At 45.0% G+C, this 25470-nt stretch overlaps 2 protein-coding genes across 2 annotated transcripts in view; one reads left to right on the forward strand and one right to left on the reverse strand.

Annotated features, from left to right (window-relative positions):
- Window positions 1–449: 449 nt before the first annotated feature.
- On the forward strand, window positions 450–16034 carry THBS1 (thrombospondin 1). Its single transcript, XM_056133846.1, has 22 exons — window positions 450–540; window positions 1033–1128; window positions 1397–1956; window positions 2836–2911; window positions 3153–3352; window positions 3469–3579; window positions 4603–4696; window positions 6106–6279; window positions 6602–6778; window positions 7045–7218; window positions 7605–7732; window positions 7828–7980; window positions 8557–8775; window positions 9382–9489; window positions 10220–10379; window positions 10504–10622; window positions 11417–11651; window positions 11834–12061; window positions 12238–12509; window positions 12875–12972; window positions 13080–13219; window positions 13961–16034. Exons 2-22 carry the CDS (start codon window positions 1062–1064, stop codon window positions 13966–13968), a joined length of 3501 nt encoding a protein of 1166 aa, XP_055989821.1. The 5' UTR covers window positions 450–540; window positions 1033–1061; the 3' UTR covers window positions 13969–16034.
- A 5833-nt stretch (window positions 16035–21867) lies between these two features.
- The window catches only part of FSIP1 (fibrous sheath interacting protein 1), a 237606-nt gene continuing 234003 nt past the window's right edge, over window positions 21868–25470 (reverse strand). Inside the window, exon 11 of the mRNA XM_056133848.1 lies at window positions 21868–21963. Within this exon, the coding sequence (XP_055989823.1) occupies window positions 21896–21963 (68 nt within the window). The 3' untranslated portion in view covers window positions 21868–21895. The remainder of the gene's footprint in view (window positions 21964–25470) is intronic.

Consider the following 25470-nt stretch of genomic DNA (forward strand, 5'->3'; position numbering starts at 1 on the left):
GAAGTCACCTCCCCCGCTCCCTCCCACCCCCACCCGGCCGCCCCCATAAGGATCGTGGCCAGTCCCAGCCGCGTCACCGCCGGGGATGCTCCGCGCCACGCAACGGGTCCTCGTGACGCAAGCGGCGGGTGCAGAGCCCGGGAGCGCCCCGGCTGCGTGGGCGGCACCTACAGTTTTGAGAAGTTTCAGGGTTCCCCGGCCCGAGCACCCCCGCCCCCTTCACCGTCCAAGCTGCGAGGTTGCGCGCCGGGCCGCGGGGGGCGGAGAGAGGAACCCAGACTGCCCCCCCCCCCCCCCCCCGCTTCCTGCCCAGCCGCCTCCCATTGGTCCGAGCAATCCCCAGGAATGCGAGCGCCCCTTTAAAAGCGCGGCTCCTGAGCCTCGCTAGCCACTGCACCCGACCGGCGGGCAAACCCCCACTCGTGCCAGCTGTCCCGAAGCAGCCTGCGACCACCGGGCGCCCCGCCCGCCACCCCGCTCCGCTCCGGACTCGGCTTCGACGCGCCGCGCCCGGTCTCTGCACCCAACGTCCTCGCACAGGTAGGAGGGTCTCCCGGCGGTCCCTGCCGCGGACTCCTGAGCCCGGGATCTTCTGCTTTTCGTCCCTGGCTGCGCTGTGTGTTTACCCTGCCCTCCTGGAGGGGCTCCTCCATTCTTCCGGAGCTCTGGGGATACCCCCACTCTTTCCTTTCATTCTCCAAGTCTCCTCTCAATCCTCTAGACAAGGATCTCTGCTGCTTTCCCCCGGAGCCCTCGTGTGCCCCCCAAACTACATCTCCTTCCGATCCGGCGGTTCCCCCGCTTTGGGAAAGCACCTTCCCGAGTCGCCCTCGCTTTTCTTTCGAAGCACTTCGCTCTCACTTTCTTGTCCATGACCTCTCCAAAGTGTGTACTCGATGCTTTGTCCTTCGTTCTAGCAAATGTGGGGCGCAAGGGGGGAAATATCCCCTAGCCAAACCCACCCCCCGCCCCCGTTCTCGCCCACCCTCCCTTCCTGGCCGCCTCTGACCCTGGGCTCTGTGCTTCTTGCAGGTTCCCTGCAGGGCACCCACAGCTCCACCATGGGGCTGGCCTGGGCACTCGGTGTCCTATTCCTGGGGCACGTGTGTGCCTCCAACCACATTCCAGGTGAGTCCGTGGAATACCTTGAGGGGTTGCGGGGGAGGGAGGAGTGGAGGCAGAGGCGCTGTTGACTCCAGGTGCACCTCAAACAGCTGTGGCTCCCCCACCCCCACCCCCCAGCTCTGCATGCACACCTGGATGCAGGTGGCTATTGCAGTCACCCTAGGTGGTGCTTGCCAGTTTCCACCCTGTCCCTTGGAACCCAGCCCTGGGCAAGGGGCCTCCCACCTTAACCCGTCTGGAAATCTCATGGGGGTTCTGCTCCTCTCCACAGAGTCAAGCACAGACAACAGCGTGTTTGACATCTTTGAACTCACTGGGGCTGCCCGCAAGGGTTCTGGGCGCCGGCTGGTGAAGGGCCCCGATCCTTCAAGCCCCGCTTTCCGCATCGAAGATGCCAACCTGATTCCCCCCGTACCTGACGACAAGTTCCAAGACCTGGTGGACGCCGTGCGGGCTGAGAAGGGCTTCCTCCTCCTGGCCTCCCTGCGGCAGATGAAGAAGACCCGAGGCACGCTGCTGGCCCTCGAGCGCAAAGACCGCTCCGGCCAGCTCTTCAGCGTGGTGTCCAATGGCAAGGCAGGCACGCTGGACCTGAGCCTGAACCTGCAGGGCAAACAGCGTGTGGTGTCTGTGGAGGAAGCACTCCTGGCCACAGGCCAGTGGAAGAGCATCACCCTGTTTGTGCAGGAGGACAGAGCCCAGCTCTACATCGACTGCGAGAAGATGGAGAGTGCTGAGCTTGATGTCCCCATCCAGAGGATCTTCACCAGGGACCTGGCGAGCATCGCCAGACTGCGCATTGCAAAGGGAGACGTCAATGATAACTTCCAGGTGAGGCCCCTGGGGGTTCTCCTGCTAGCCTGCTCACCTGTCAGGGAGGTTGGAGATAAAGGGCTGGAAAGTGGGGAGTGGTGGGGTATCCCCTATAGAAAATTCTGCCTGTAGCGTTTCTCAAGCATTCGGCAGTATCTGAGTCACCTAGAGGACTTTAAGAACTCTGGCGTCTGTGCCTCAACAATGGAGTTTCTACTCCAGTGGATCTGAGATGAGGCTTGAATCTGTCTGTGCATTTCTAAAACGTTTCTAAAATGCTCTTGTTCTGGGGACCAGTGCTTTGGAAACCACTCAAGGATACCAGTGATTTCCCTATAGCAGCCTGCTCCGGCATTACATATTCCGGATGCTCTTCTCTAGCAGATAACTTGTTTCAGATGCAGTCCACCAGTATTGCTTGAGGTGGCTTCTCGGTGTGGGCAGAATAAATTCTGCTTTTCTGTTTTGATTCCAGTGTAGCTGGTCTCAAATGAAAGGTTAAGCAAGGGGCTCTGCTGTGGCAGCTTCTTGCTGGCCTGAGCTTCCTGGTCCTTTCAACTGTGGCTTTGAAACTCCCATGTACAAGTCTGTGACACTGCGAGTGTCATGATATCCTCCAGACTTCGTATCGGATTCCATTTCCTGTGTGCTCCAGTAGACTGATAACTGGATTCTTTATAAAAATACTAAAGACTTGGCAGCAGGCATGATTACAATTTTTGAGGTTGTCTGATAGTTGATATTTGGTGTGTTATTTTGGCGTGGGGATCTTAAAAGGGAGCTCCTTCCAGCTTTCACAACACCTATTGTGAGCTTTCTCCCCTAACATTAACACTGTCCCTTCGCCATAATCCTCCCTCCCCAACCCCACAAGTAAAGTGTGTCCTCTGCCTACAGGGGGTGCTGCAGAACGTGCGGTTTGTCTTTGGAACCACACCAGAAGATATCCTCAGGAACAAAGGCTGTTCGAGCTGTGAGTGCCTTTCTATTTTTAAGGCCTATGGGGATGGAGGCGGGGGGGGGGGGTAACAGAGGTAAAGCAGTGGGCCAAAGGGACCCCAAAGCTATTCCACAGACGGCATCTGCATCCCCTTCCCCAGCACGCACTCTCTCAAAGGAAATGTCTTCTCTGATCGGGAGCTCTGGGGTAGCAGCATCTGTTTGAGGATTTTCCATTGCTCTTCTCATTGTATTTGGTCTTGCTTTCTTGGCAGCTACCAGTCCTGTTCTTACCCTCGACAATAATGTGGTGAATGGGTCCAGTCCTGCCATCCGTACTGACTACATTGGCCATAAGACCAAGGACCTGCAGGCCATCTGTGGCATTTCTTGTGATGAGCTGTCTAGCATGGTCCTGGAGCTCCGGGGCCTCCGCACCATTGTCACCACGCTTCAGGACAGCATCCGCAAAGTGGTCAGTGACCTCTACTCCCACCCCCCCACCACCACCAGCATGAGTCCCTCAGCCTGGGACTTTCATGGATGGTCCCACGTGCTTAAGTTGAACACTCATGACCTTTCTCCTTCCAGTCTGAAGAGAACAAACAGCTGAGGAGGTCCCCTCACTGCTACCACAATGGAGTCCAGTACAAGAACCACGAGGAGTGGACAGTTGACAGCTGCACAGAGTGTCACTGTCAGGTAAGGGCCTTTACAGACTGAAGAAAGAAGGGGTGATGAGTCCTTGAAGTCACAATCTGGGGAGGCACCCAATAAGCCACTGGGTTTCACGTTCCATGGCCTGATACCAAAGAAAGTGTGCAAGTGTGCATGTGTTTTTCTTCAGATGCAATGATGACATCTATAAATTTTTCTTTAAACCCTCAGAAAGTTTTTCAAAGTCTTAATTATACCCCAGGCTAACTGTCTGAAAAAAAGCCAATCTTCTAAGACTGAATCATTTACATGCTTTAGTTCAAAGTCAAAATATTGAGTGTCAGGTTAAGTAAAACCTGGCTGGAACTTTCCTTGCCCCCACCCACCTCCAGCACTGTTCTCTATTCAGCAGTGACAGAGATTCTTTGAGCCCAGCACTGACTATTGTTCAGATCACTTAGCCTGGATTGTTGGGATGTGACTCTCTCCTTATCCCAGATGGCACAGCCTATAGTGTGTGTGTATGTGACTCCCTGGTGCCAGTGAAAGAAGAGTTTGGGGACTTGACCTGGCTCACTGAGCAGAGTCAAGCTTGAATACAATTCACAAATGGCTAAATCTGGACCAACTTCATTAAAATTCCCAATTTTTCAAAATAATAGGAAAATCAGATCTATGGTTTGTGGGGAGGGGTTGGGGGGACTAATTAATCTTTTTCCCACCATTTTCCCAAACTTAAAAAATTAGTACTGTCTGAGTTTCATAATTCAGTTTCAGACATACATTCATAGATCTGATCTATGATATGTTTGTGGTTCCCTGTGGATAAATTCTCCCTACAGAAATCTCTGCCATTGACAAAGTAGCTAACCTTTAAGAAAGAATGACAAGTGGACAAGCAGTAATGTGTTCTCTGCAGTCCTGACAGCTACAAATGGGACAAGTCTTCTCAGAATATCATTGGCCAGGAGCATCTGTCGCTCTGACCATACTGCAGTTTGCAATTGAAATATTCCAGTAAATAAACTATGCTTAGTAACCTGTTTCTTCCCAACTCTTGCCCTGCAGGACTCTGTTACCATCTGCAAAAAGGTCTCCTGCCCCATTATGCCCTGTTCCAATGCCACTGTTCCTGATGGAGAATGCTGCCCACGGTGTTGGCGTAAGTTCCTAAAGCTGCATACATAAACCATTCCCCAGAGATTATCAGTTCACCATGAACATGGGCACACACTGGATCCCTACCTTCATCAGCTGTTCTCATTCATTTTCACGCTGTGGCAATAGCTAGTCAGAGCCAAAACCACCCCAGCTCAATTACCTCTCAGGATTGTGGTGCAGGCAATGAGTTTAGTCAAGCTTATTAATTCTGATTTTATCCTTTGGAGAAAGAAGTGGTGAATTAGAGTCACAATAGCCCTAACAATACCTTCTAATACCTCTAGAATTAAACCTGAGTGTCCCAGAGTTAAGAAATAACCTCCCAGCTAGGGAATTTAAGGAACTCTGAGCACTGGATTTGGGTGAATCTGAAAAGTTCAGCTCATTTTATATGCAGAAAGAGGAAGACTAGGTGAATAACTGCAGTTTGAATTTCAGGACACTGAAAAAAAAATGAGACTGTATTGTCCCATAGTTCTCTATTCATGTTTTCTGTTGCCTGATTAGTCATGTTGTATTGATGAGTGTAATAGGTACAAGTCATAAAAATGATTCATCACAATCAAGATAAGAAAATAGGAAAGTAGCACTGTACACACATACACACACACACGCACACAAATACACACACACACACACACACACACACCCCGAACTGACTGAACACAGGTCAGAATACCAGCCCATTCAGGGGTTGTGTGAGTGATCTGGGCAATATAATAATCACCTATGTTCACTTCCGTTCGTCCTTCTTTTGAATGTGGGTTAAAGGGAACAAAGCTAGCTGGAGACAAGAGTTCTGAACTTGAGTCAGGGATTTCTCGGAAAATTGCCAGGGGATGGCAGGAGAAAACAAGTTCTCTGTCTTCTGTCTGATACAGCTAGACGTGATTGTAGTCATGGTTCCAGGGCAAGAGGGTAAACAAACATGTTCTCCCCCTGTGAAAATATGTGCAGAGCAGGCCTCTAATACTAGAGGGAGAGGAACAGTGCAAGGATCAGCCCCATGACCTATTTGGAACTGTAGCCCATGGCAGCACTGCCTCAGGCTCATCTGTTCAAGACAGCTTATGGCTGCCCTGGACATGACTTCCAGAAGCCACATGAAATCAAGTCTCCTAAGCAACACTGGAAATGCCCCCCCACCGCCCTGACAGCTTACATCAGGAAAGGGAATCCCATATGGAGTATCGGGGGAGGAGGGGAGTGTCAGGTGGCTGCAGGCTCTAAGCGCAACACTCAGATGCCCAATTCTCTCCCTAGAAGAACCCGTTATGGTAAACCCTTAGCTGCTGACCCAAGGGACATGTCACTTTTCACTCTGTCAAGGGAAGAAAGCCATGACCAGACCTGTCTAGAGAACAGCTTGCCCTAATGATCATGCACTAAACGGACCCATTTCCCCTGCAGCCAGTGACTCGGCAGATGACGGCTGGTCCCCATGGTCTGAGTGGACCTCCTGCTCGGTGACATGTGGCAACGGAATCCAGCAGCGTGGCCGCTCCTGCGACAGCCTCAACAACAGATGCGAGGGCTCCTCTGTCCAGACGCGGACCTGCCACCTTCAGGAGTGTGACAAGAGATGTAAGTACCTCAGCCATCTAGGGATGTGTGGACTGGACTGTCCTTTGAGCGCCAAGATCAGCTCTGCCGTGGAGAGATCAGGAGCCCGGGTTCTAGACTCTGGATTCAAATCCCTACCTTGCTCTGGATTCAAATTCCTAGCTTGCCTGAGCTCCCTGAAGCACAGCTTACCCTCCCTGCAGCTTTTTCCCCATCTCCAAATCTGGAGTACTAGCAGCTCTTGATAAGGTTCTGTGGAGGTTTTTACTTCCATAATGTATTTAAAATAGAACATAGCATGGCTCATGGTAAGCACCCAATAACCATCCACTCTTTCCTTTAGTTAAACAGGATGGCGGCTGGAGCCACTGGTCCCCATGGTCTTCCTGCTCTGTGACCTGTGGTGATGGTGTGATCACCAGGATCCGGCTCTGCAACTCTCCCACTCCCCAGATGAATGGCAAACCATGTGAAGGCGAAGCTCGGGAGACCAAAGCCTGCAAGAAAGATGCCTGCCCCAGTAAGTGTGGGTGCCGTCACCGGCCTGTCACCTGCAACTCAGCACCAGGGGTGGTGGAGGGGAGAAGCAAACTTGTTCTTCATCTTCTTGACATCAAAAAACAAAACCTGAGAAATCCTCTACAAGCCCTCTTCCCAACACCTTCCTCTGGGGAAGAAACTAAGTTTCTGAAGAAACTTAGCAGAAGTTGTCCTGAGGAGCACAGGTGTAAGAAGTCCTTGACAAGTTGGGTCATGACTCAATGCACTTGATTCATTTTCTTACAGTAAATGGAGGCTGGGGTCCCTGGTCTCCGTGGGACATCTGTTCTGTCACCTGTGGAGGAGGAGTGCAGAAACGTAGCAGGCTCTGCAACAACCCCCCACCCCAATTTGGAGGCAAGGACTGCATTGGAGATGTGACCGAGAACCAGATCTGCAACAAGCAAGACTGTCCAATCGGTGAGTCACACTGCCTGGGACAAACCCACCTTCAGGAGGTAAAAATCCAAAATGAATGCCCCGGTCAGCATCCCAGGAGGTTCTGGTACTGATTAGTGTACCCAGTGGTTAGTTTATTCTAAAGTAGATGGGCACACAGGAGGTCAGAGCGATAGTACAGTGGGTAGGGTGCTTGCCTTGTAGGCTGTCCACCCAGTTCCCTCAATAGTGCCCTGAGCACAACCAGGAGAGATCCTGGAGTAAGCGAGTTGTGACCCCCCCCCCCCCAATCAAAGATGGACACAGCAGCATCTCAGGAGATTTTTGGGGACCTCACAGAGTATTGTCTGCAGCCTGACCAATACAGCAGAGCAGCAGCTCACACCATTTCCTGTCTTGTGTTGCAGATGGGTGTCTGTCCAACCCCTGCTTTGCGGGCACCAAGTGTACCAGCTACCCCGATGGCAGCTGGAAATGCGGTGCGTGTCCCGCAGGTTACAGTGGAAATGGAATTCAGTGCAGAGACGTGGATGAGGTAAGGAACTGGATCAAAGTGAGCAGAGCTTGTGCCCATCACTGCCTTCTGACTGCGCTTTCTAAATATTAAGTCAATGGTTGTTTCTCCTTTAGTGCAAAGAAGTGCCAGATGCCTGCTTCAACCACAACGGAGAGCACAGGTGTAAGAACACAGACCCTGGTTACAACTGCCTGCCCTGCCCACCACGCTTCTCTGGGCCCCAGCCCTTTGGCCGGGGTGTGGAACATGCCACTGCTAACAAACAGGTAGAGTGGACTTGACTTGTACACCAGAGCAAGGGATTAAAACAGCTGGGAAAATGAGAACCGTCTTTTATGCGCAGTACAATTAGTGGGACAGGGGGAAGGATTGGCTTTAGAAACCCAGGCAGAAGATCCCTTGTAAGTCCTGCAGGGAACAAAAGGTCCCACCTTTGGGACCGGAGAGATAGTACAGTGGGAAAGTGCATGCTTTGCACGCAGCTAATCTGGATTCAATCCCTGGCACCACATATTGTCTCCCAAGCATTGCCAGGAGTGAACCATGAGCACCAAGCCAGGAGCATCACATTTGAAAGTGATGCTCTGAAGTAAGTTGTGAGCCAAAGGATTTGCAAGTGCCTGGGTGCTGAGTCATTTCAAGGAAGACTCACAGAGAGCCCTGCTAGCCTAGATATATCCTGGATCACTCTGGGAAAGAGAAGCGGCAGAGGTGACTCACATTCATTCTGTCCCGTGGAGCCTCTGTCCACTAAGCTAGGAGGAAGCTGGGTTTTCTGTGGCTACTCTATATCTGGGCACCCGTCCAGGCCCTGTGCTAACATTGAGGTGTTGTTCCTACAGGTGTGCAAGCCCCGCAACCCCTGCACAGACGGCACCCATGACTGCAACAAGAATGCCAAGTGCAACTACCTGGGACATTACAGTGATCCCATGTTCCGCTGTGAGTGCAAGCCTGGCTATGCAGGCAATGGCATCATCTGCGGAGAGGACACAGACCTGGATGGCTGGCCCAATGAGGACCTGGTGTGTGTGGCCAATGCCACCTACCACTGCAAAAAGGTAGACCTGAGGGCTGGAGCAATAGTACAGCGGGTAGGGCATTTGCCTTGCATGCGGCCGACCTCGGTTCAATTTCCAGCATCCCATATGGCCCCCCAAGCACCACTAGGAGTAATTCCTGAGTGCAAAGCCCTATGTATCACCAGATGTGACCCAAAAAGCTAAATAAATATAGTACTGGCTTTCCTTAAGCACATCCCTTGGAGGAAGGCACCTTGCCTCATCAGAAAACTAGTTGTCAATGCTTAAAGTTTGGAAATTGAATCTGTCATCCAAAGGCAGAGAGGCACCAATTCTCATTCATATGAAACCACTTTGGTGCCAACAACATGGGGGTTGGGGAGGCTTTCAGGCAATGGTTTCATAGTTGGTTCTTTTGTCCAAAAACAAGTTCCCTACACTGCCAAACACCAGAGGTAGGTGACTTATATTCCCAGAAAATCTAAAGCATTGACCAAATTTTTCTCTCTCTATAAAGTTCAAAGAAAATGTTTAATGGAGCAGCACTTGGTTCTTTTTCCGTGTAGAAGGGGGGCGTGCCCTTATACGTGGACTGAGCAAAGCAAATACAGACCGCAGCAACAACGTGTGTCTGCTCTCTCCTAGGATAACTGCCCCAACCTTCCCAACTCAGGACAGGAGGACTATGACAAAGATGGAATCGGCGATGCCTGTGATGATGATGATGACAATGACAGGGTTCCAGACGATAGGGTACGGACAAACTGTTCTCCTTCATTGTCTTTTCTGTTCAGCAGCAGCCTGAGTACTTTTTAAGAAGCCCTGTGAAATTAAGAGAGCTGGGGGATGGGGAGAGGAAGAGCAAACAGATGCACGGAATAATTACAAATTCCTCATTAGTGTTTAAGGACCACAAACTATTCTTTAGTCATCTGGCGGTATATATGTTGCCAAGAGAATTTTTAAATAGTTTTTTTTTATCATGTCCAATTCCACTTGAGAAAGAAATATAAGTTCCACTTTTGCCCCTCAGACTCATTTCCCAGGTCCTGTGGTAAAATTTACTTCACTAATATTGGGACAGGAGAGGATGAGATTATATTAACACCTCACTTATGTGTAACCAGCAGGAATCCTTTTTTTTTTCCCATTATGTTCTTGCTTTTAAGTCCTGCAGTAATCACTCTGTAATATGTCCACCACCAATTAGTACATCCTCTGGGATAGTACAGTGGGTAGGGTGGGTGCTTTCCTTGCACGAAACCAACCCAGTTTCATTCCCCAGTACCATCTATGGTCCTCTGAGCTGGGAGTGATCCCTGACCATGGTCAAGTGTGGACCAAAACAAATAAAAAATCCAAACAATTAGTACATCCACTAAGTAGAAAATCTTCATTGCAGATAGGCAGTTTGTTCTATGTCGAATAAGGCTTGAGCTGGGCTCACAGGCAGTGTCATGAAGGCTGTTTCTTCTCTTTGCAGGACAATTGTCCATTCCATTACAACCCCGCCCAGTATGACTATGACAGAGATGATGTGGGAGACCGCTGTGACAACTGCCCCTACAACCACAATCCAGACCAGGCAGACACCGACAAGAACGGGGAAGGAGACGCCTGTGCTGTGGATATTGACGGGGATGGTAAGTTCTCCCCAGGCCCCTTGCAAATGTGCTCAACCTTCTACTTCTCTGGCTGTTGGGGTGGGGTTAGTGTGATACATGTGAGGCTGGAGGTTCCAGCTCTTACTTCTCCCATTCTCTGCAGGTATCCTCAATGAGCGTGACAACTGCCAGTATGTCTACAATGTGGACCAGAGGGACACCGACATGGACGGTGTTGGAGATCAGTGTGACAACTGTCCCCTGGAACACAACCCAGATCAGGTAGGTGGACTCCTTTCCAGAATCTTCCAGTATGGTGCTGGAACAACTCTCTCTTGGTGTCTAGAAAATGAGATTCATGAACTCGAACACTTTCCCTGCTTGTTTCTCAGGAGCTTGTAGCTAATGGCAAGATTTCCATGGAGTCAGCTTGCCTGAAGTGCAGAGACTCATAGAGCATTCACATGATGATCTTCTAACTTAGTCGTCCTATACATGGTCCATATGACGTGCTCAGTGTGCTCTGTTAGGAAAAAGTATATTGAAGGGAAATTTCAGACTAACCATACAGAAAAGATGGAGGTGGGAGAGCTAATCTTAAGCAAAATTAAAATTCATTTTCCTGGAAAACTATCAATCCCAGCTATAAGAAAATCACCAAACTAAACTTATTTTACCAAACTGGAGAAATCCATCTCTTTGTCATTCTCCACAAAAAATATGAAATTATAAACAAATCACCTGAAGGGAGGTGAGGGAATGTGTCAAATCTAGAGTTTCCAAACCAGCTCCGGGTCTGAAAGGATTTTTTCTGTGTGGAACTGTCGGTCATTGACTGGGGGAAGAGTTAAGGCCCCTCCCGTCAGCACTGTTCTTCAAGCTTAGCAGCCAGCTTTTCTTTAATGGAAATATTTCCATAAACTTAAATGAGAAATTTAGCCTCAGCCTCTTTTTTGTGAGTGCTTTAGAGGTCCCCACATAAATCCCTCTATCACTTCAAACAGGGACGGTTCCCCATAAGTTATTTTGCAGGTCACTGAATTGTTCTTATATGGACCCTTTTTCTCTTCCTTCAGCTCGACTCTGACTCAGATCTCATTGGTGACACCTGTGACAACAATCAGGACATTGACGAAGATGGCCACCAGAACAATCTGGATAACTGCCCCTATGTGCCCAATGCCAACCAGGCTGACCATGACAAAGATGGCAAGGGAGATGCCTGTGATCATGATGACGATAATGATGGCATTCCTGATGACAAGGACAACTGCAGGCTGGTGCCCAATCCCGACCAGAAAGACTCTGATGGTGAGTCAGTCCAGCCACATTTTAAGAGTGTGACTAAAACCATGGCCGTCAGGGCCAGAGAAAGAGACTGGTGTGTTTTTGAGAGGATGAAGTGACTGCTTGCCAATTTTGACAAGACCATGGATCTCTGATGCCAATAAGTGTTCAGGATGTCACTGAACTCTTGCCCTTTTTGCCCTCAGGTGATGGTCGAGGGGATGCTTGCAAAGATGACTTTGACCATGACAGTGTGCCAGACATTGATGACATCTGTCCTGAAAATGTTGATATCAGTGAGACTGATTTCCGCCGATTCCAGATGATTCCTCTAGATCCCAAAGGGACATCCCAAAATGACCCTAACTGGGTTGTACGTCATCAGGGTAAAGAGCTCGTCCAGACTGTCAACTGTGATCCTGGACTTGCTGTAGGTGAGTAGTGAGTTCTGAGAACAAAGGGTCAATCCTCAAGTGGTGACAGCAAAAGGGAAACAGCTATAAAATGTTGCAGTTGTAGGTGTCCCTGTGCATCTCAGGATGATGGGGAATACTAACCTAGGACTTCTGAAGGGTGGAGGGCTTAACCTGGGTTTGCCTTCCTCTTCCAGGCTATGATGAGTTCAACGCCGTGGACTTTAGTGGCACTTTCTTCATTAACACCGAGCGGGATGATGACTATGCCGGATTTGTCTTCGGCTACCAGTCCAGCAGCCGCTTCTATGTTGTGATGTGGAAGCAAATCACACAGACCTATTGGGACACCCACCCCACAAAGGCTCAGGGCTACTCGGGTCTTTCTGTGAAAGTCGTGAACTCCACCACGGGGCCTGGCGAGCACCTGCGGAATGCCCTGTGGCACACAGGCAATACCCCTGGTCAGGTAAGCACTGTCCCATGGAAGGGAAAGCACATGGAATGCCAGGCTTTGCCCAGGACTCCCATCTGGGATCTCAGATATCCCAAGTCACTGCTGCAGCTTCAGGCTCTCCTTTATGAAAACATGAGTGTCTCTGTCATTCTCAAATTGCCCTTGAAATCCAAAGGCACTTTTGGCCTGCTCCTTTCCTTTCTCTCTGTTCTCTCTGTATGTTTGAGGGCACACAACAAGTAAAGAGGCGTTGGAGAAAATCCTACAATCCTCCACGTTAGGTCCACCTGGTGTTTTCTAAACTCTATGCCATCTGTAACAAAACATAAATCTCACGATGGAGCAGTTTCTCAAGCCTCTCTCTTCTTTTCCTTCAGGTGCGCACCCTGTGGCATGACCCCCGTAACATTGGCTGGAAGGATTTCACTGCCTACCGATGGCGTCTGAGCCACAGGCCAAAGACAGGTTTCATCAGGTAAGATTGTGCTGGCTGGGTCTTACCCACACTCTCACTAAAGGGCAATGAGTAAGAGAAGAGAAAATAGGGGTGTCACTAATGAGTTTTCTTTTGTAACCCTACAGAGTGGTAATGTATGAGGGGAAGAAAATCATGGCTGACTCAGGACCCATCTATGACAAAACCTATGCTGGTGGTAGACTCGGGTTGTTTGTCTTCTCTCAAGAAATGGTTTTCTTCTCTGACCTGAAATACGAATGCAGAGGTAGGTGCAGCTTTTCAATGAATGCATGATTGACAACTCTGAATCAGACCAATACCAAGAAGGCCAATTATGGGGGAATGATTGGAAGATAATTCTAGAGAAGGGTTATTAATATCTTACCTTTGAACTCATAATGATAAAAAAATAATTCCCATGGACTGTGACTTAGAAAATCCTAGGTCCTTATGCACCACATTAGTTTGCCTAAGCAGACAAGCTCTTGTAGAGTTAAGCCCATGTAATAATTACAAGTTTTCATTGTTTGTACAGCTTACACATGACAAATGATTTTTTTATGTCACTGTAACACACTGTCTTTAATAACCTCTCCCTATATATGAAAAGAAGAAATGGCATTTCCCTTTGTTGGCATGCTAATTTAATTTTCACTATTTACCTGGGCTCCTTTCTCTATTGTGTTTCACTCAGTGGTTCAGTGCTCACTGATTCTAGCCTCAAGCCTACCACAAAACTAAGTGCTTAACAAATACTTAATGGGCCAATGCTGATGCCTACACAACCAGAGTTTAAAAAAATAATAATAATAATAATAATAAAGCTTAATTTTTCCCAGATATTTATATTTCTCAGCTTAGCAAATTAAAACTTGGTGTGTTTGAACAATCTTAAATCATACTTTCATCATCATGAAATAAAACCACATACCTAGATTAACTGATAGTAAGGCTATACTGTGAATCTGTTTTTGTTCATACATGTCTTCATTTATTCTTGTAACAGATTCCTAATCATCAAACTGTTGGCCAAAAGACTAGACCTTAATCGATACTGGTATTGGTACCTTCTGGAACCACGGGCTTGTGAAAAACCCCAGGATCACTCCTCCCTGCCTGCCTTGTTTTTCTCTGCTTGAATCAGTGTGAACTCCTAGATCATGTGACTTGCGTCAAGAAAATGCAATTTTCCAAAACACTCAGCAGTCAGCCTCTGAACCAGGAAAGAATCTTCCAATAATATAAACAATTACTTCGGTGAGCTTTTGCAAAAGCATCCGCGTATTTCAGCTGCAAGGGGCCCTTCTCCACTCAGCTTCTGTCACGGAGCAGGGTGCTATCGTGAGGCCGCCTATGAGCAACGGACTGAACAGCGTTTTTCAGGCACTTCAGAAAAGGGAGGACTCCACAGAATTAGCCTACGAAACCACCCCTTGTCTGACTCCCTCCAGAAAAGGGGAAGCAGAAATCAAAGCCCTAGGGGAAAGGGTGCATATCCACAAGACAACTGTATGAAGAAAAAAACTATGGAGGAACCGTTACATGTTTGGTACTAAATCATTTTCAGGGGATTGAAGGACTATTGCTGGATTTCATGACGCTGACTGGCGTTAGCTGATTAACCTGCATAAATAGGCTCCTACGGAGAAGCAGGGAGAGAGGAGCAGACAGGCTTCTGGACTTCTCCCCTGCTCCCGCCCCTTACAAATTACCTGTAGTTGAACAGGGTAGAGGTTGCCATTGCCTGCTTTCAGTGAAACTGTTGGAAACTTGGTCTTATGAGAGATGTCGCAGGGAAAATAAGAAAACCCACCATCTCAGCGAGCACCACACTGCCTCCCCCAGGAGAGGCAGCCGTGCTTGTATTTTTATGGTTAGAAAGGCACAAAATTACTAACGCAAACATTCCTGATCTTTCTCTCTCTCTTTTGTCCTGAACCAAGGGGCTTTCCAATTCTCTTTTTCAGACTGCAGTTTTGTCGTGTCTTTTACAAATGCTTTACAGTGTAAGATATTTATTTTTCACTTATTTTGGAAGATCTGTCTGAAGGACTCTCCATGGAACAGGGGGAAAGAAACATAAGGACTTTCCAAATCGCCTTTGTTAGGAGTCTGCTTATGACTGTAAGATTGTAAATACAGATTTATTTATTAACTCTGTTCTACCTGACATCTAGGTTTCAGATGAAAAGTGCTTTGAGAGGAGAGAGTGGAGATTTATTCACAAATCTCTATTAAGGACAGGCACAAGGAGAAGCAGCAGAGAGGAGCTGATTTCCCCTTTGTGCTTTGAGTGAATGAGCTGGAATTCTTTTCTCTTCTGTCTTTTCAGGCGGAATTAGTTGGTTGTCCATTTGCAAATGCTTTTAGATTGCAAAGAACTGATCAGGCCCTTAATACTGTTTGACCCCATTTCTCGTGCCTATGTCCAGGGAGAAGAAAAGCATCTACACTTTTTTTTTCATTTTCCAAAAGAAAAAAAATGACAATGGTGAAACTTATATACAAATATTACCTCATTTGTTGTGTGACTGAGTAAAGAATTTTGGGATCAAGCAGAAAGAGTTTAAGTGTCTAACAAACTTAAAGCTACTGTAGTACCTAAAAACGTCAATGTTGTACATAGTATAAAAATTCTTTGCAGAAAAGTATTCCCAATAAGAAAATAGCATTGAAATGTTAAATACAATTTCTGAAAGTTACATTTTTTCTATCTTGTATACCATTGCTTTATTTTTATAAATTATTTTCTCATTGCCATTGGAATAGTTATCTCAGAGTGTGTAGATATGCTATTTAAATAATTTATCAGGAAATACTGCCTGTAGAGTTAGTATTTCTATTTTTATAAAATGTTTGCACACTGAATTGAAGAATTGTTGGTTTTCTCTTTTTTTAAATTTGTTTTTTGCTTGTAATCCCCTCCCAGTTTTTACTATTTGCCAATATCTTTTTTCTAGGAATGGCTATTTTGTACACATTTTTATCCATTTTACATTCTTAAAGCAGTGTAATAAGTTGTATATTACTGTTTCTTACATAAGGAACAACAATAAATCATATGGAAATTTATATTTATACTTACTGTTTCCATGTTTATTTGTTCCCTACTGGCCACACACGATGAGGTAGAGGGAAATTCCATTTTGAAGGGGGAGGACTGGGTTGCACCCAGAAACACTAGGGTTTACTCCTGGCTCTGTGTTCAGGGGAAAATATATGGTGCCAGAAATCAAACCAGGGTGGGTCACAAAGCAGCACTTTAACCCCTGTACTATCTCTCAGGCCCTCAAAATTCCATTCTTAAGCCAATAAAGCATCCACCAAAAAGAAAGAAAGAGAGAGAGGAAGAAAGAAAGAAAGAAAGAAAGAAAGAAAGAAAGAAAGAAAGAAAGGAAGGAAGGAAGGAAGGAAGAAAGAAAGAAAGAAAAAGAAAGGAAGGAAGGATAGTACGAAAGAGTGAGAGCCACAGTTCCTATACCATTTGGAGAAACTGAATTGCTCAGGCCTCAAATATGCATTTGCTGCTTGGAGGAAAAAAAACAAAACAACAAATGAGCCTTCCATATTAAAAACACATGGCCATGAAAGGATCTCTAAGAATGTGGGCCTCAACGAGGTTGCAGTTTCATATTTGACTAATATCATTCACTGAATCCTTTCCAAAGTCCAGTTCTATTTTAAAAGGAACCGTGGAAACAAAGGGGGAAATAGGCATGAAGCACACACAAAGTTTTCGGAACCCTCAAATGCGGGCACTGGTGGGTCACACCATTACACGATACACGGAAGTCTTGGAAGTCAATGTTAATGAAGGAAGAACTGTCTTTGAAACACTTACGTACCAACTTTTGGAAACTAGATAGACTTTTGTCAAAAGCAAATGACATAGACAAAGGTAGAATGAAAAAAGAATCCTTGAAATTCATATCCATAAAAATTATTGAATTTTTCCGTGACAGTAAACTGGCCTTGGGATTCAGGCAGTCTGTCCATGAATATCTAATACTGACAAACTAATTTCTAGTTGTAGTTGGAACAGAGAATACGAAGTGTTATGAATATTTGTTGAAGGTCAGGCTTTGCTGTGAGAAAGAACCGGTTGTATAAGACAGAACCTTCCTCACTTGTTAACTTTTCTCTCGTTTGAATAACACTTATCTGAGAGAACATAATCATAGGCAGGTATAAATTGTTCTATGGGTCGCAGGTGAAATATCAAAAACTGGAAGCTGTTGGTAATGGTTATAGAGTTGGGAAAACTGATTTGAAGGAATAATCTCTGGGGCCTGACAGATAGCACAGGAGTTATCTGTGCCTTGCATGGGGCCAACCCAAGTTCAACCCCTGTACCCATGTTCAGTTCCCCCAAGCACCTCTAGGAGTGACCCCTGAACACAGAACCAAAAGTAGCCCCTGAGTGTCCCTAGGCACGAGAAAGAGAAGAATTCTTCTAATTATGAGGCACCATTAATTCTCAGAGAAGCCAAATGTGTGATGTGTTGGAAAAAAACTTCAAATCTACTAAACCAAAACAAACTAAAAGCACCAAGATGGGATGGGAAAGATGTGCTGCTACTGGAGAACAGGTGTTTGTTCCCAGGTTAGTTCTGTGTTTACTGAGACTGACCTTCAAATCAGCATTAAATAAAAGTATTAAAATAAAAATCTTGTTAAAAATTAGAATTATGCTATCAAGTTAACAGTCTTTTCCTCCTACAAGATTTTATTGTCATGAGTTTCAGAGTTAGATTGAAGGACAATCAACTTTAGGTTCCTTGGAAATTTATAATAAAACTTGTGCTAGCAGTTTTTTTTTAAAATTTTTATTTTATTGAATCATGATGAGATACTATTACAAGCTTTCATGTTTGAGTTACAATCATACAATGTTCAAACACCCATCCTTCCACCAGTGCACATTCCCCACCACAAATCTCCCCAGTATAGCCCCCCTTTCCCACCCTCCCCCTGCCTCCATGGCAGACAATTTCCCACATACTCTCTCTACTTTGGGGCATTATGGTTTGCAGCACAGATACCGAGAGGCCATCACTTTTGGTTCTTTGTCTACTTTCATGTGCTAGCAGTTTTCTCCTGAAGTCAGAAGAAGGAAAAACTCAAAATTTAGAAACTTCGAAATCCATTTCTAAAGTGAGTTTCAAATTACTTTCTTACTTCCATCATACATTCATTTTCTTCTCTATAGTGTTCAGGAGCACACATTTGGGACTAGAAGCTATCTTAAAACAAAAGCCCTGTGGCTAGGGCAGTAGTACAGCTGATAGGACTCTTGCCTTGCAAATGGTTGACCCAGGTTCGATCCCCAGCATCCCCTGAGTACCTTGAGCATGGAGAGAATTAATATCAGAGCCTAGAGCCAGGAGTAAGCCCTGAGCATGGCTGTATGGAACAAACTCCCACCATAAAAAACAAAGCAAAAGCCTTAATTTTAATACAAATCCACTTTTTCCCTTTACAAATCCACTTTTTCCCTTTCAGGGTGACAGTTTATGCCCGTTGTTTTGGCTTGGTTTGGTTTTGAATCTAGAGCCTTTGTGTGGAATTGTATTTTAAATCATCTTAGCAGTTCTGTAAAAAGCACCTTTAGTTGATGTGTTATATGTTATGTAATGGTGTCATACTAAAGAGGTCTTTACATTAAAAAAACAAAGTACACTTACTTTTATGGTCAAATTCATTCCTTATGATCCCTCTCATGAATTCATATAATATGAAAGCTAGCTATCTCCTCACCTCCACCCTCAAAATTAGAAAGTTGGGTGGGAATTTGGGGAGGAATTCTCTCTCTCTCTCTCTCTCTCTCTCTCTCTCTCTCTCTCTCTCTCTCTCTCTCTCCCCCCCCCTTCTGTCTCTGTCTCTTTGTCTCTCCTCTCCCTCTCCCACTGTCTCCTTCTCCCCCTTCTCTGTTATTCTTTCTCTCTCCCCCTCTTTTTCCTCTTCCTCTCCCTCTCCCTTCCTCCTCTCTCCCTGTCTACGCCCTCCAGGCTGAGGTGAAAGATGGATCCACTCTTCCACTACTCAATTTTCCACACATACCACTTCTTCCCTGACTGTTCTGGCCAAAATCCTGCAACATGCACAAGTAATATATCATTCCTATCTGTAGGATAACATTAGTTTGTCCTTTCCACCTTGCCACAGGAAGCTTAGGTTTATTGGTTACTCTCATAACAGTGCTCCCATTCCTCTGTGTTCATTTGTAACTTCTTTTTTTGTGCTCTATTAACTTGTAAATATTTTTTCTCTTTTCCTTAAGTCCTTTGCATAGTTAATTTAGAGCAATGTCTTTTTTGTATGGACACAATAAGACAAGTAATGCTATGCTGTTGTAACCTGGGAGTTAATTGACTCTGAATGATATTTACCTCCTGGATATCTGTTCTCTGATTTAAGCCTCAGTTGCCCTAACTTCCTACTACCCCCAAAAGCAGGGTTTCATCGAGGGACTGGATGAACCCAGGGCAAGTGGTGAGCTATGTGCTGTCCTGGCATCAAGATGGGCCTAGTCGAAGTGTTATAATGCTTAACTATAAGTTTAGAGCATGGTCATGAACAAATTCTGTCATGATCCAAAAAGTAATAACTAGATTTGGACCCTGCTAGGTTTAGGAATGATTAATCTGGCCTGAGTACTGTAGTATGAGTCTGTGGCAAGATGTTGCCAGGAGAGCAGCCCTACAGGCCTCAAAGTATCTTTTGCTGTGTCCCTACAAAAATAACTAATATGAAGAAGCAGAATTAAGATGTTAATTAAGTTATTGGACTAAGGAGAAGAGGAATACCCCTAGGTGGTGTTTCTGCCCTTAAGCATGATGGGCAGTCAGGAAGGGCTTTCTTATGTTGATTTTGCTACCCAGACTGGTTATATCCTTGGCCCATAGTGCTAGGCATGTAGAGATGAGTTCTAGAGAGACCAGAATATTGGAAGAGGTGGGAGAGAGAGCAGGAAGCAAGATGGAGCACAGAAAGATGAGTGGGAGAGACAGGAGGAGAAGGAAATGAGGGGAAGTGTGAGACTAGAATGGGGGGCTCAAAGAGACTGGAATAGGAGCATGGGGAGAATGGAATAAACGGCAACTGATCAACCAACCGACTTGGCCCTTGTTTCCTCCTCCATCTGCCCCATGCATGGGCCACCCTGGCTGGGGGAGCGGCCAGAGACCACCCAGCCCAGGCAGCAAGGGGGAGAGCTCTCGGGGCCTTCCCTAGCCGCCCAGAGATTATACATTATCAATGCACAAAATCATAATTTTTAACTTCTGACGCTATAGCAAAACTCTTGCTATTAAGATAAAGTGCACTGTAGTACATTGAATTCAGCATAAACAATTGATATTTTATATATTTGTTTTGTGGTCATACATGGCAGTGCTCATGGCTTACTTCTGGCTCTGTGCTCAGAGATCACTACTGCCAGAGCTTGGGGGACCATTTAGTATATCAGATTGGCAGCATGCAAGGCAGGCAAACACCCTATCTGCCAAATTATCATTCCAGCCCCAAGCCACTGCTATTTTAATGGAAACCGGAAGAGAAACCTGGAAAAATAAATTACCTATGGAACTTTCTGAAAATAATAGCTTAAGAATTCTATATTTTAAAAATGAAGGGACTTTGACACAGCACAGTCATTAACATTAGCTAATATCAGAAGCAAAGGGACATGAAACTGTACTAAGGAGTAAAAAATCATGCTACATATATATTACTCCAAAGTTCACTGAAGACAGTATAATACTTAGCTCATTTATTGAATTACAAATAAAGTAGATTTCCAGTTCTGATGCCAATTCATTGTATGGTCTATTAGAAGAAAATTTTGACTTGCATCCAGGTTACTGACTTGTAAATATACAAATCCTCTGAATTCCACAGATTTTAAATGACCGATCTTCACTGAATACTCAAAAGAGCAAATTCTGAAAAAATAATGACTGAAAATAATAGTACTGTAGTACTGTAGCACTGCCCTCCCGTTGTTCATCGATTTGCTCGAGCAGACACCAGTAACGTCTCCATTGTGAGACTTGTTGTTACTGTTTTTGGCATATCCAATGCTCCACGGGTAGCTTGCCAGGCTCTGCCATGAAGGTGGGATACTCTCGATAGCTTGCTGGGCTCTCCAAGAGGGACAAAGGAATCATACCTGGGTCGGCCGTGTGAAAGGCACAAGCCCTACCCGCTGTGCTATTGCTCCAGCTCGCCTGAAAATAATATATTAAATAATTTAAAGTCCTGCTTAAGAAAAGTGTTATTGTGTAAGAGGGACATTACTAGAAATAAACCTCCCCCTCTGCTCTTGATATGCAAGGCCGACTTCCTTTGAATCACCTGTACCACATATGGTCCTATGAAGACCACTCATGAGCACGGAGCTAGGAATAGTCTCTGAGCACAACCAGGTATGCCCCCCCCAAGCACCCCCCACTCAGCCACCCAAATAAACCAAGAAAGTGTCACTGCTACTAAGATAATATAGACTAACATCCTAATTTCTGCTTTGTTGAGGAAATTCATTTCATTCTATGGCAACTTGTACTTAAGGCATTAGAGAGAGGGGGCGGATAAACAGAGTCAGAAGAAAAACAGCCATTGATGAAATCTGTGAAACACACAAAATCAAACATGAAACAATCATAGCACTTTGACTATATTTAATTCATAAACATACACAAATTGTTAGTTTCTTTACTGTGTTCCTGATGTTGTAAGACTGAAATTTAAAAAATAATTACAATATTCCAAAGAATCTTAATGAATAAAAACTAGTGAACAATTACAAGTCAGAAAAAAGAAAAAAAATGTAAGGCCCCCAAAATTAAAATCATTATTTGAGAACAGTCTTCTTCTATGCATTCAGTGAAGTCAAAGAACTTGGGGAGAAATGGAGTTTTACTTGTTACCAACTTTCTCAGAATCACACCCAGCAAGTTTTTGTTTCAGATTCTTGACGTTCTTTTATGACATCTTCAGTCCCCTGTTCATCTGCACATTAAAAACAATTACCAAAATTTTAATCACTCAGAAATGTGTGAATAATTAAGAGAAAAACCATTCCACCTATAAAACACTAAATCCTTCACACTTTAGACAATAATCACATTCTCATTTGACATTTTTGGAAAGTTACCAAGCTACATGTTATATTTACAAGAGTGAGAAAGATAAGGAGTCTGCCCTGTGTTGATTGAGACTATAGCTAAAGTAGAACTTTTTGGGTTTTGAGAACTAAAATCATTATAAATTTTATTTGTTTGAGTTTTTTTTCCCCAGGGGAGAGTTCTCACCTGGTGGTGCTAGCTCAGGGCTTAGTCCTGGCTCTATGCTGAGTGATCACTCCTGACAGGCTCTGGGGATCATATGAGATGCAAAACAAGCACTCAATGCACTGAACTATCTCTCCAGCTCTGAGTTTGAAGATAGTGCAAAGAAAATAATAGTAGTTTTGATGCTAAGTTGTGGGGAAGTAAAGTAAAATCAAAACAAATGCTCCTTTTTAAAGTAGCTTAGAACTATGTGAGAATAAAAGAATGGGACACTCACAAATGAAGTGGACATTTTCTTCTAACCAAAGTGAAAAGTTCATTTAAAAATGTAACAGAAATGAAGAATACAATGTAAGGTAATCAGAACATACTATAACCCTGTACACTGCTGGTAAGATTGTAAAAGAGTGCAACTGTTGCTGAAAAGACTGGGAGTTACTGAAAGGTTATCAGATGACCTTGTAATTTTACTTCTTTGCATATGCCCATGGAAAATGAGAACATACAGCCATGCCAAAATCTGTATGTGAATATTTTTCACAGCATTTTATGTAGTAGATGAAAAGTAGAAACAACCCAAACATCCATCAATAATGAACAAAAACACTGTGGTATATCTATGCAATGGAATATTTCTCAACAATATAGAAACATGTTCACACATGGTGAACCTTGAAACTATTTTACCAAAGGTAAAAAAAAGTCAGCCACAAGAAGTCATTAAATCCATGATTCCATTATTATGAAAATTTTAGGCTAGGCAAATTCACAAAGGCAGGAAGCAGAATAGTGATTTCCTAGGGTGAGAGGACAGTAGAAAAAAATGGGAACTAACTGATAATGGGTACAGTCTTTCTTTGAGCAGCAAGGCAAATATGGTAAGAGAGCTTTAATGGAGGCACAATTCTTTTAATATACCAAAAACCACTGATAGTATAGTCTTAAACCCTTACCCCAGCATAGTTATGTCTACATTCTAATCACCAAAAGCTGTAAAAGCTACCTTATTTTGGAAAAGATCTTTACAACTGTAATTAGGGGAAGGATATTTAGCTGAAGAGATCATCCTGAATTATCTGGGTGGGCACTATCTTCAAAAAACAAATGACCTTATGGAAAAAAAAGCAGAGGCAGATAAGAAAGACAGATGGAGAGGGGGCAGGGGGAGGAGAGGAAGTAGGAGGGCAAGAGAGAGGAATTGGAGTGATGTGGCCACAAGGCAAGGAATCCTTGAACATCAACAGCCTGGAAAACACCAAGCAGCCAAGAAGCATTCTCCCCCAGAGCCTCCAGACAGAGCGTGGGCCTCACTGGCACATGGTCCCAGACTTCAAGTCTAGAAAATTGTGAACAGATTTTTGTGGTGATAACTAGTGGTGCCAAACACTGGAATTAATGCGGGTATATAACATATGTCTCAACAAAGCTCTTTTAAAAAATCAACCTATTAATTAAGAGGAACTGATTTGACATTTCAGAGATATGAATGAGAAATGTCATAAGAGCAACACATAAAGAAAGGAACTACTATAGCAGGACGGGAAGCACGGTGGAATGGATGGGGAAAAGACTACATATCCCAAGTATGAAATGCAGATACTGGCTGTGACCCCACACCTCTGGGCCCTTCCTTCTCCCTGTAATGTTCTCCTTGTCCACCCAGCTCATGTGTGCTTATCTTTGGAGGCCCACTTCGCCAATAGCACATCTCCCACTGGCCATCATTCCCTCTGTAGCACTGCCATGTAGTCTGTCCTAATACTCTTTGTACTCTTGTTCTGCCCTGCTGGGATTATCTGGTTAAGTGCCTGCCTTCATCCGAAGAACTATGAAAAATTCAGAACAGTGATTCTGTCCTACTCACTTCCTATACTATAACAACTTCTTTCCTTCCATATTTATCTGCAGGAAAATATGACCCAGACAATTCTGACAATGTCTGAGGACAATTTTGATTGTCACAAACTGGGGAAAACTTCTAGCACAGAATGAGCAGGGGTCCAGAAATGCTATTAAATGTTCTATATGTGCATGACAGACCCTCACAACCAAGAAATAACTAGCCCCCAAATGTCCATTGCTCCAAAGTTGAGAAATTCTGTTCGAAACTTGAAAAACATGTAACAGAAGAGAAACTCATGAAATGTGTGTGGGATGGATGGGTGGTACAGGAATGAGAAATAAATCCAAGAAAGCCTTTGGGCCATGGTTTTAAAGTATGGCCACAGAACAGATTCACACAGACCCCCATCTTCCAGTACCACCTTTGAAAAATAGGATTACCCTTAGAAACTGACTTAGCTCATCTGCAAAGGAGCCAAAGCATTAATTTGTTTTATATCTCACCAGATGAGTCTAATGTGTATATAAAGTTCATAAAGAAATGCCTAGTGGATGGATACAAAAAAGTTCAAAAGGCTTGGTGAATTTAAGGAGGTTGCCAAGAAAGATCTGAAGATTGAAAGTATACAAAGCACAGATGTGCCCCTACTGACCATATATGTTTCAAGTGAAGTATTAAAATTAAAGAGGTGATAACTCCCAGCTAGGACATCCATGGTCTCAAAGGCTAGAGGGAGGGCTACCTCAAGGAAGAACAATAGGAATCATTAGAGAGATTGGTTGTTTCTTTTTTCATTCATTCATCATCCTGTTAATCGTCGATTGCCTCGAGCAGGCCCCAGTAACGTCTCTTTCATCCTAGCCCTGAGATTATATTCACGGCTCTTTAGGAGAATGAGACCCATCATTGTTACTGGTATTTGGCATATTTGGTAGGCCACGGGAGTTTGCCAGACTCTGCCCTGTGGGCAGGCTACATTCGGATAGCCTGCAAGTTTGTCCAAAGTAGGAATGACGTAATAAGATGTCGCGCGGCTGGTTGTTTCTTAAAATAAATATAAGAGCTGGAGGGATAACATGGGAGACAAGGCAAATGCCTTGCAACCAACCCCGATTCAATTCCTGGTCCTACATATGTGCTCCCGAACACTGCCAGGAGTGATTTCTAAGCACAGCCAGGTGTGGCCTCCAAATGAAAATAAATAAAATGTGAGGAGTAAAAGCAAGGGCTGAGCAGATGGGGAAGAGAACATGGTCTGGATATGATTTTTACCATTACATACTCTCCAGGTGGGAGTGGTGATGATGGTTTAAAATCCTAAAGTCCAGGGGGCGAGAGTAATAATACAGTAGGTAGGGCATATGCCTTGCATACAGCTGACCT

Source organism: Sorex fumeus, unplaced genomic scaffold (genome assembly GCF_029834395.1).
Source record: "Sorex fumeus unplaced genomic scaffold, SorFum_2.1 ptg000098l, whole genome shotgun sequence".
In the NCBI taxonomy this organism is placed as follows: Eukaryota; Metazoa; Chordata; class Mammalia; order Eulipotyphla; family Soricidae; genus Sorex; species Sorex fumeus.